Source organism: Muscardinus avellanarius (assembly GCF_963383645.1).
Source record: "Muscardinus avellanarius genome assembly, chromosome: 4".
Lineage (NCBI taxonomy): Eukaryota > Metazoa > Chordata > Mammalia > Rodentia > Gliridae > Muscardinus > Muscardinus avellanarius.
Genome location: NC_137789.1, coordinates 515429 through 526927, shown reverse-complemented (window position 1 = coordinate 526927; position 11499 = coordinate 515429). Strand labels below are relative to the sequence as shown.

At 62.0% G+C, this 11499-nt stretch overlaps 1 protein-coding gene across 1 annotated transcript; it reads right to left on the bottom strand.

The window, feature by feature from the left end:
- Positions 1 to 8052: 8052 nt before the first annotated feature.
- On the bottom strand, positions 8053 to 10951 carry SCRT1 (scratch family transcriptional repressor 1; the record flags this gene model as incomplete). The annotated part of the gene is made up of 2 exons (XM_080695147.1): positions 8053 to 8957; positions 10837 to 10951. The coding sequence occupies 2 exons, from the start codon at positions 10949 to 10951 to the stop codon at positions 8053 to 8055; spliced, it is 1020 nt and encodes a 339-aa protein (XP_080551273.1).
- Between the last annotated feature and the right edge of the window lie 548 nt (positions 10952 to 11499).

Below are 11499 nucleotides of genomic sequence, written 5' to 3'. Positions count from 1 at the left end.
GCTCAGCCCGCACCGCCCCGCGGCCCCGCCGCAGCCCGCCCGGCTCGCCGCGCCCCAGGCCCGCGGCCCCGCCTCTGGACCCTGGCAACGGCCGCCGCCCCCTGCCGGCCGCCGTAGTCCGCCCCGCGCCGCCCGGAGCCGCTGACTGGCGGGCGGCCGCCGCGTGCGGCCAGAAGTAGTCCGCGGCCGGCGGGGGCGGGGCCTCGGCGGCGCGAGGCACCCTGGGAACCCAGCCGTCGGGCGGGCGCGGGGCGCACTGGGAGTTGTAGTCGCTGCGGAGCTGGACGGATTTGCCCCGGCGGGGTCCGGATCCTCGGAGAACGTCGGAGGTGCCGCCTGGCGCCCCGAGCTGCGCCGGCGCCGTGCTCCCTGGCGGCTGCGCACTCCCGCGGCCTCTCGCCTGCCCCTTGTTCCACTTCTGTAAACGCGGGGTTTCGTCATCCCTCGGCCTGACGAGCGCTCTGTAGCGCAATCATTTATGAAATGCCAAGTGCGCGTGGCCCGGCTGCCTGGCGCCCGCGTCCGAGAGTGCGCCCAGCGAGAACTAACGCCCCGGCATGCTGGTGCTCCGAGAGCCCTCTAGTTGCCACGGCTGGGACCGCTTTGAATGGACTCCCCAGGAGGGCCGGGCCAGAGCATCAAGAGGGACAAATCCCGGACCAAGTCACAGCGTGCCTGGGCATTCGCTTGGCTCTTTAGACAACTGGTCACCCACCACATCCACTCTGGGCGCCCGTTCAACCTGGCCATCCAGGATCTCAGCAGGATCCCCCCACCCCCAGAAACGCGTCCAGCGACCATACACACCGCCGCTCGCTCCTCCTGGGAGGACAAGGCCAAGAAGAGCCTCTCCGGAGCAAATGGGCCCAGGCTGGGGTCAGTGGTCGCTCCCCTGGACCGGCCGCAACCTTTGATCTGAACCCACCCCTCTTCCACCACCTCCACCGAAGGTGGCCAAGGGGACCCATCCCTCCCTTGCCGGTTTTTGTTATCATGGCTATCTTGGGCTGGTGCCAACTCAAGCATCAGGCAGACGGGGGTTACCTAGCAGGTGTCTTCGTATAGCCTGCAGAAGAGGGCTGCCCTGATGGCCAAAAAGCCCCTCACGAATTGGGCCTCAGTGGGTCAGGACAACCATCAGTCATCGGCTGTCCTGTGGTTAGGCCTGAGCCTGGGCCAGGCAGGGCTGAGAGTTTGTGAGTACTGACCCCAAAGGAGTCTGGGTGGAGAAGGTCCCCTTGGGAGCCTGGAGCTAGCAGTGAACCATTGGCTCCCTGCCTGCCACTCCCTCCTCTCCCCTCTCTGGCAGTGAGCACGACAGGAGGCCTCCCACACCCAGAAGTCTTCAGGCCAGTGCGCTCTTGGCTGTGCCGTCCTCCAGGAGGGAATCTAGAACTAGAGGGCAGACTACCCCAGCTGATGGGCAGAGAAGGCTAACAGCTGAGCCTGCCAGCCAGCACACCAGTAATTGCAGTACCTGGGAGGCTGAGACAGGAGGATGCCAGGTTCAAGGACAGCCTCAGCAAGTAGTGAGCCTCTCATCATCCCAGTGAGGTCCTGTTTCAAAAGTAAAAATAAAATAGGGCTAGAGTGAGTGTAGCTTGGAGGTAGAATTCCTGGGTTCAATCCCAGTACCACACACAAAAAGAAAACCAGGTTGAGGTGTGGCCCAGGGCACCAGGGAAAAGGAGAAAGGTCAGGGTAGGTGAGATTGGTTGGGGACAAAGGTACATGTGGCAGAGTCGGCAAGGAAATCATAGTCCAGATCTCCCTACCTCTGGGTGGCAAGAAATGAGACTTGTAGTCCTAGTGGTGGTGGGGAGGTTGGAAAAGGATCTCAAAGAGTGGGGTGTGGTGGCACACACTTGTAATCCCAGCATTTGGGAGGCTGAGACAGGAGGATCACTCTTCGCAGACAGCCTCAGCTACTACTTAGTGAGGCCCTCTGCAACTCAGTGAGACCCTGTTTCAAATTAAAGACTAAAAATAAGGCTGGGAGCAGGGCATGGTTGTGCACGTTTGTACTCCCAGCACTTGGGAGGCTGAGACCAGAGGATTGCAGTTTGCGGACAGCCTCAGCTTACTTAGGGAAGTCTTTCACAACTCAGTGAGACCCTGTTTAAAAAAATAAAAAGACTAAAAAATAGGGCTTGGGCTGTAGCTCAGAGGTACAATGACGCAGGGTTCCATCCCCAGTACTACAAAAGAAAGAAAGAAAGAAAGAAAGAAAGAAAGAAAGAAAGAAAGAAAGAAAGAAAGAAAGAGAAAAGGGCCTCAAAGAGCCAAGCCCAATACTTGGGAGTCTGAGAAGGGAGGATTGCAGGTTAAAGGCCAACTTCAGCTTTTTTGTTTTGTTTTTTTCTGCAGTAGTGTGGATGGAACCCAGGGGCATTCCACCTCCAAGCTACATACCCAGCCCTATTTTTTACTCTTTTTTATTTTTTTATTTTTATTTATTTATTTATTTATTTTGGTGGTGGTACTGGGGATGGAACCCAGGGGCCTTCTACCTCCGGGCTACACTTCCAGACCTATTTTATATTTTATTTGGAAACAGGGTCTCTTAAGACAGCTGAGGCTGGCTTCAAACCTGTGCCATCCGCCTGTCTCAGCCTCCCAAGCACAGGGATTATGCTACCATGCCTAGCTATTATTCTTTATTTTGGAACAAGGTCTCACTGAGTTCCAAAGGGCTGAGGATGTCCCCCCACCTTGATCCTCCTGTCTCAACCTCCCAAATGCTGGGATTACAAGCATGTGCCACCACATCCAGCTTCTGTTTTTTATTCTTTATTTTGAAACAGGGTCTCACTGAGTTGCAAAGGGCCTCACTAAGTAGCTGAGGCTGTCTGCAAATAGCAATCCTCTTGTCTCATCCTCCCCAATGCTGGGATTACAAGCGTGTGCCACCACACCTGGCTTTATTCTTTATTTTGAAACAAGGTCTCACTAAGTTGCAGAGGGCCTCACTAAGTAGCTGAGGCTGTCCAAGAACCATGATCCTCCTGTCTTAGCCTCCCAAATGCTGGGATTACAAGCATGTGCCACTACCTGGCTTCAACCTCAGCAAAAATTTTTTTTTTTTTTTTTTTTTTTTTTTGGTGGTACTGGTGTTCCTGGAAACCCTTCTACCTCCGGGCTACACTCCCAGACCTATTTTTTAATATATATTTTTATTTGGAAACAGGGTCTCTTAAGCCAGTGAGACTGGCTTTGAACCTACGTCATCCTTCTGTCTCCGCCTCCCAAGCACAGGGATTACAAGCGTGCACCACCACGCCTGGCCTTCAACCTCAGCAATTTAATGAGAACTTGTTTAAAAAAAATTTTAAAAGGCCAGGCGTGGTTACACATGCTTGTAATCCCAGTACTTGGGAGGCTGAGACAGGAAAAGCACAGATTTGAGACCAACTTCAGCAATTTGGTGAGACACTGTTTCAAGATTAAAAAATAAGAGACATAGGGATATAGTCCAGAGGTAGAAAGAATGCCTCTGGGTTCAATACCTTGCACAAATAAAAAATATAAAAAAAGAAGCCAGGTATGGTGTCACATGCTTATAATCCCAGTATTTGGGAGGCTGAGACAGGAGGATCATGGTTTGCAGACAGCCTCAGCTACTTAGTGAAGCCCTTTGCAATGCAGTGAGACCCTGTTTCAAAATAAAGAATTTTTAAAAAATAGGGCTGCGGGTATAGCTCAGAGGTAGAATGCCCCTGGGTTCCATCCCCAGTACCCCCCCACACACAAATTGAGTTTGGGATGTAGCTCAGAGATAGAATGCCCCTGAATTTCATCCCTAGTACAAGAAAGAAAGAAAAGAAAGAAAGAAAGAAAGAAAGAAACGAAGGAAGAAAGGAAGGAAGCTGGCTGTTGGTATAGCTCAGAGGTAGAATGTTCCTGTACACAGTAAATAAATAAATAAGTAAGTAAGGCCTCAGGCTGACCCAAGGGTCGTGGAGCCATGGACTGGCCAAGGAGACCTGTTGGGGGCTGGTGGGGAGAGGCGCTTATAAGCTTGTGGCTGGAAAGTTACGTCTGTGGATGTTGAGAGGAATGAAGAGGGGCTCGTCCCAAGCCTTAGGGAGGCCACTTTCACCTTTCCACCCCTACCAACCCATCACCCTCAGAATCCTAGAAAATCGGAAGCAGCCAGCCAAGCCCTGAAGCTGTGGGGGCCTTTGGGAAGAAGTGGGCAGCTAGGAGCCTTCCTCCTTGACACTGCCACCTGCCAAGGTGTATGCAGATCCCGGAATAGGGTGGGTGGAGTACGGGGACAGGGCTATGGCAAAGGCAGCACTGCGGCCTTCATCCTTAAACAAGCTGCTTCACTCCCTGAGGCCAGATTCTTCATTGTCAATAGGGCAATCAAGCTCACCCAGTCCTGGGGCGGTGACAGTGAGGGTCCCTCTGCAGGAAGCCCTGGCCACTGACCCCCAGTATCAGGTACGCCTTGCCTTCGCTCCTGCGGTGAGCACTGGTGGAGCTCCGCAGAAGGAGCACCCATCCGCGTCAGCCCCCTGCCCCAGTCTTCAGACCCATGAGGCATGACCTGCTGGAGACACAGCTCCCCTGCTTCCCACTGGATGGAGTCTGGCCCCTGTCCTTGCCACAATGTGGGGTGTATGTGATACTGGAGATGGAACCCAGGGGCCTTCTACTTCCGGGCGACAGCCCCGACCTATTTTATATTTTATTTGGAAACAGGGTCTCACTAAGTTATTGAGAACCTAAGTGGCCGAGGCTGGCTTCGAACCTCCGCGATCCTCCTGTCTCAGCCTCCCAAGTGCTGGGATTACAAGCGTGCGCCACCACGCCCAGCTCCAGTGTGGGCAGTTTTGCTTGCTCTACCCTAGAGCTGACCCAGTTCTACCCCCTCGTGAGCAGTCTTTGGGCCACTCAACTCGTGCCTGCCCACCTGGCTGCAGGGCCATTGTGGACAGAGGTCCCCAGCCCTCTGCTCTTCCTACTCAGCACAGCCCTGTGTCCCATGAGCTCCAGGAATGTAGGTGGATGCAAAAGCCTCTTTACCCTGGGGCACCTCCCAGATGTCCTCCAGCAGAGTGGGAAGACACCCCTGGAATCTGGGCCTCAGGATGAGGCAGCAGGCCACAGGGAAACGCTTAGGCTTCAAAATCTCTGCCATGCTAATTTCTTCCAACAGCATCTCAGAGGATGAAGGACCTGGAGCTCTGTGGCTTTCTGGTCTGACCTGTGGGGAGGCAGAAGCCCCTCTAGGCAAAATAGGGGCTAGTGGAAGCATTCCAGGCCAGAAGAACACATACCTCACAGCACACACTCCAGCCATTCTGGGTCAGTCTGGGCTGTGCCTGACATGGGGCTAAAGCCAATTAATAATCGCACATCCTGGTACGGAGCAGAAAAGCCCAACACTGGACATGCCAACTGCTCTGCCTTCAGACAGGCATCCCAGCGCTTCAGACAGCCAAGAAGGCCTCTCCAGTAGAAGAAAGGCCTGGGCCACCCACCCGAGCTGCAACTTTTAGCACTGGACCTGCAGAGCAGGAAGATGTCCAGAGCCCCCCCTCCCGTCAAGACCCAGGGAAACACATCACATCAGTCAACACTCCAAATTCTATCAAGAGTGGCATTTATTCTCCTCGTGGAGGTGCGGCGCTCCGGGGGAGCTGGTGCTATTGTGCTTAGGAAGGAGGTCTGTCCGTCCGTCCGTCTGTCCGGCCGGCCCGGCCCCAAACGGGGGCGGAAGAGGGGCTCGGCCCGAGTAAAAATCCCTACCTGTTCAAGGTGGGAATATGTACAAGGCGGCGGTGGGGCGCAGGCGGGGGTGGGGGCGGGACGGGCCGGCGGCCACAGCCCCCACCCGAGGGCCCCGCACCTCGGGCCCTACTCGTAGAATCAGTACAAAATAGGTGCTACCTAAACGTTCCTTCTACCTGAATTCGCTAAGTCGGTTATTGTGCTGCTTAGTTATGGGGCAGGAGGGGGCCCATGGCTTTCCACGGCGGCAGGGTGTGGGGAAGCTGGAGGACCTGGCGGGCCCAGGGCCCTCGGGTCTTCTCCTTAGGTAGGTAGACAGGAGTGCGGGTGGGGCGGGAAGGGGCGCCTGTGTGTGCGTGTGCATGCGGCACCGGCGGCAGGCCCGGGCTCGGGAGCGATGCAGGCACCAGCCTGCTGGTGTGGGGAGGCCTGTATGTGGGCACTGCAATGCTGGGCCGGGCCACCCTGCCGCAGCCAAGCTTGGTGCTGGGATGAGGCTGGCACATCATACACTCCAGCTTGCACCTTGGCCTCACATGGCAGAGCCGCTTTTGCCAGGGAATCAGAGGACTGGGCACCTGTGTGGGCAAGGCCCAAGTCAAAAGCAGAGCCCGACTGCGCCCAGCACAGACCCAACTGAGGTGTGTGGGGCGGTGGGGGGGGGGGCGTCTGATGAGCTCAGGGACCCAGAGCTCCGCATCTGCGCGCTTCCCTGGCCCGCCCGCGCGCCTCCCCAAAGGTCGCTGCGCTCTGGCGGACTCAGCAACGGGCATGGCACAGAGTAGGTGCCCAATAAACGGTTGGTGAGCATGAACGACTGACGGAGGGGCCTTGGGTGCAGCCACCCCGCCCCTGCTCCTGCAACCTGGGCGCCGGCCGCCGGGCTCTGCGGTAGGGAGCGGGAAGGGGGTAAGAAAGTCTGCGCGGCCGGCCCCGCGCAGCATCCCTGATCTAGGGGCCTATGGGGTGGGTAGGGCGGGGGATACCTGATTCTCAGTAACTCTAGAGGCTGCGGCAGCTTCGCATGCAGTGCGCATTATTGCTCTATAGTCGGCATCGGACTAACTAAGAGGAAAGGGGAGCGGGCAGCCCCGGGAAGGGTCGGGAGGGGGTGGGGCTGCATGCAGTGACGTCACAAAGGCGGCGGCCAATGGGGCGGGCCCTTGGGGCGGGGTCGCCGCCGAGGCTTTGGCATAGACGGGCGAAAGTTGGCAACCGAGTGGGGACCGGGCCAGCCTCGGGGGAGGGGCTCACAGGAGGCAGAGCCCAGCTAGGGGCGGGGCTCGGGGCGGAAGAAGCGATCCTGGACATCCCAAGCCCGGGCGTCGGCGGGAAGGACAGGGGTTCGGCGCCCCCCCCCCGACCCGAGTGCAATCTGTTCATAAATAAAACGTACAAATACAGAAAGAAAGAAAGAAACCCGACGCGTCCGCAACCCCCCCAGGGGGCTTTACCCGCAAAGCGAATACAGAGGTGTGGAGAGGGCAGTGCACGCCTGCCTGCCGGCCCGGGTCTCCGTCCTCCGACACCGGAAGCCCGGTATGAGGGAGGGGCCCGGGGCCGGGCGGGAGCGGGGTCTGAGTAGGTCGGATAAGTCCATGCGAGTTGATATGCGTCATTATTATTCGTTATGGAGGACAGAGCCCGGGAAGATGGGCTGGAAGAATTCGGATTTGGCAGAGGATGTGAGGCGAGGGTAGGAGGGCGGCTCGGACGAGGCCCCAGAAAGAACCCGAGGGAGAGGGGCGCCGCCGCCCGTCCCCCTCCCCCAGCCCCCCGCGTCCAAGGCTCCCGGGAGTGCACGGAAGCCTGGGGGGCAGAGGCCTCTCCAGCCCACGCCCTCCTGCGGCTCCGCCGGCCTGCTGCCGGGGACGGACTGTCTCCCTGGACGTCTGGGCCCGGAAGGCTCGGGAAGGGAGGGTGAGGGAAGACCTGAGTCTCTGCCACGCGACCCAAGGGTGCAGAGGAGGGAGAAGGAGGGCGCTCCCTAACTCACCCCGCCCATGTCTTCAGAGACCCAACTAGGAGATGAGGTTCGGTTCTGGGTCTGGTCGACCCTATTGCTGGGAGAAAGCCCGGGGCACCCTGGAGGAGAGGGGAGGGGATTCGGGGTGGGTCTCCCCTCGGGACCCTATTGCTTGAAGGGGCTGGCGAGGCCCCTGGCGACCGACCGGGGCGGGTGGGCGGCTCCCTCCCCCTATTGCTGTGAGGAGGGCCCGCCCTCCGGCCCCTCGGCCCGCCCCGACGCCGGCGGAGCCTTCCCTGGGGGCCGTATTGCTGAGAGCCGGCCGGGCGGGCGCGGGCCGGGCGGCCCTAGGCCTGCACGGGGCTGAGCGGCGGCGGCGCGGGAGCAGCCGCGCCGCCGGCGCCGCCCTTGAAGCAGGCGGACTCGTAGTGCTTGTTGAGATAGGACTTGAGCGCGAAGCTCTTCTTGCAGCGCTTGCACTGGAAGTGCTTGAAGGCCGAGTGCGTCTGCATGTGCGCGCGCAGGTTGGAGCGGTCGGCGAAGGCCTTGCCGCAGTGCGCGCAGCCGAAGGGCTTCTCGCCGGTGTGCGAGCGCATGTGGCCCTGCAGCAGCCAGGGCCGCGAGAAGGCCTTGCCGCACACGCCGCACTTGTGGCGCAGGTCGTGCGTGAGCAGGTGCATGGCCATGGCCGGCATGGACACGTACACCTTGCCGCACGTCGGGCAGCGCCGCGCCAGCTGGCTGTCCAGGCTGCGGTGCGTCTGCTTGTGGCGGCTCAGGTTCGACGACGTGGCGTACGTCTTGCCGCACTCGCCGCACGCGTGCCGGCCCCCGGGGCCCGCGGCCCCCGGCCCCGCGCCCCGCGCGCCGCCCCGGCCCCCCGGCCCCGGCCCCGCGCCCCGCGCGCCCGGCGCGCCCCCGCCTCCCGCGTCGCCGTCGGGGGCCGCGGCGGTGGAGGGGGCCGCGGCGGCGCCGGCGGAGGCGGCCTTGCGGCGGGAGCGCCCGTCGGTGATGAAGAAGGCGTCGGCCGCGTAGCCCTCGCTGACCGCGGCGTCCCCGTTGATGTAGCCGCCCGCCGCGGTGGCCAGCTCCGGGCGCGGGGTGGGCGGCGGCGCCGAGCCCGAGGCCGCGGGACCCAGCTCTCCCCGCACGGCCGCCGCGTACATGGGCTCCGGGGACGGCCCTGTGAGCAGCGCCGCCTCGGCGTCTCCATCGTAGACGGACGCGGGCCCCACGCAGTCGCTGAGGTATCCTGCGAGCAGAGGCGGACAGACGGCAGGAGGGGACGGGCGCGGGCGGCGGCACACGCCGGGCCCGGAGGGGAGGCGAGCGGGGACCAGGACAAAGGAGAGGGGCCGGGAGCCGCGGGCCGGGAGGATGGAGATGGCGGGGGTGGGCAGAGGGAAGAGAGGAAGCAGCAGTGAGACCCGGCTCGGCCGCCGCCCGCCCGCCCGCCCGCACGGGGGAGGAGAGGCGCGTCTTCGGGCGCGGCCGCCCCTTCCCGAGCCTCAAGGTCAGGGGGGAGGGGCGGCGCTCCCTCCCTCCCTCCGCCCGCCCCGCCCCCTCGGGTTCTCCACACTTCGGCTTTCCTGATTATGCAACACACTGCAGCCCCGCCGCGCACAAAGCAGGACCTCCTGCCCGGGGACCCCCCCCCCCCCCGGCCAGGGCACCTCTCCCAGGCCCCTACCGGCCCTTCCTCGGCCCCCGGACCCACGCTCAGCCTTTATGCCGTCCCCCTCCGGCTGCTAGGTCCCCAACGAGCTCTAGGGATTTCTACCGACCCCCCCCACACACACACACACCCCGGCACCTCTGCTGGGTTCCCAGCGCTCTTGAGCACGCACTGGACTTCCCCCATAGCCGCTCCAGCCCACCTGCCTCCATCTACTCGTCCACCTCCACCCCTTCAGCCATCCTGGCCTTGGTCCTGCCCTGTTCACATTGCTCTGCTCTCCTCCGGCACCATGACCCCTTTGCAGGGGCCTCCCTGAGGCCTCCAGCAGGCGGCTACGGGGACTGTATGCCCGGAGACCGCTCAGCACCCTCCAGGGAACACCTCACAGACGCCAGCTGCAGGAGGTGGCTGCGTTCCTGCAACTGCAGCTGTGCCCAAGACTCAAGATGGATCTCCCAGCCTCAGTCACCAACGCGTGCCCCTTACCACCCAGGTCCTCCAGGCTGCACCCACCTCTCAGCCACAGCTAGCCCTGGGGCCCCTCACAGGAAAGTTGTATGCTGACCCGGGCACTCAGCACCCACTCCCGGTACATCCGCAGCCACCCTAGACACAGTCACATGGCGCACAGCGGCCTCGGAGTCACATGGTGCCATGTAGTGGCACACAGGCAGGCACACTCACACAGGGTCACACACAAGCGCACAGTCACATGGCCACACGCAGTCACATGGGCCCACACAGGCCCTGCTCCAGCAGGTCATGCTGCTGACACTCAGCGGCCCTCCGCCACCGCTGCCTGCCTGCTAACAGTTGCCCTTGAACCTGGGCATCCTTACACAAAGGGTTTCCCTCACTCCAGCACATGGGCTGTCCTTGCCCACATCTTCCTCTCTGACTCTGACTTCAGGGAAGACACTGCTGCTGCCTCTGCTGGTACCTTGGCCCTGACAGGTGGGCGGCCTGCTGGACCCCATGTCTACTCCCTGGACCTCCCAGCACTCTCCAGCTGGCACTAGCAGGGGTCCTGGAGGTGCAGCCAAAGAAGTTAAGAAAACAGTGAAGCGGCCCCGTTTTCTGGATGTGGGTCTGCATGTGCGGTACAGCTGGGTCCCGACGTGTCCGCGGTGTCCAGGCACTATTTGTCTCCGCGTGTGTCAGAGTGTGGGTCAGTGTGTGCTTTCCGTGCTTCTGTTCCACAGCCCTCCTCCCCACCTCTCCTGCATCCGCCTTCCCTGCCCAGCCCTGGCTGGGATCCGGCCTGCCTCTGCGCTCCCCTTTCCCCACCCCCTCCACGGCCCCAGTCCCAGCCTCAGCCTCCTGCCGTTCGGGTCCCTTCAGGTCTATTTTCCCTGACCCTGGCTCTCCGCCCCCACTCTCGGCTGCCCACTCATTCCAGCGAAGTCCCGGCGCCGCCGCCCGCCCGGCCCGCCCGGCCCAGCCCGGCTCGCACCTTTACCGTGCAGGCGTACTCCGAGGTCGCCGCGGGCACGCCCGTAGGAGCTGTCGAGGTCTGCCGAAGAGAACGTGTCAAGTTTGACCTTCTTGACCAGGAAGGACCTGGGCATGATTCCTGCGGGGCTCCGGCGCTGCGGGCCTGAGGAGCCGGGGCTCGAGGGGGCTGCGGCCGCGGCGAGGCCCAGTCACCATCCGAGGAGCGGCGGCGGCGGCACCGGTCCCCACTCTGGCCTGTGGACGCCGCCGCGCGAGTGCGGCCCTCTTTCCTCCTTCCTGCGCCGCCGCCTCTGCCCCTCCGGACCCCCTCTTCTTCGTCTTCTTTCCTTCCTTCCTTTCTCCTCTTCCTTCCTTCCTTCCTTCCTTCCTTCCTTCCTTCCTTCCTTCCCTCCTCTGGTCCCGGCTTCCCAGCCCGCAGTGCCGCCCCTGGACAGGCGGGGGAGGAGGCTGGGGGGGCGGAGAGGGGGGGAGCGGCTCCGTCCCGGGCCCGGAGGCTGCGAATGGGTGCAGGGCTGGCCCGGCCCGGCGGCCCCTTCCCCTCCCCCCCCCGCCGCGGCGGAGCCTCAGTCAGCGGCCCCCCATGCCCCCGGGGACGGCGGCGCCAGGCCCGGAGGCGGCGGCGGCGGGAGCGCCGGCAGCTTCAGCACCGCGGCCAGCGCCG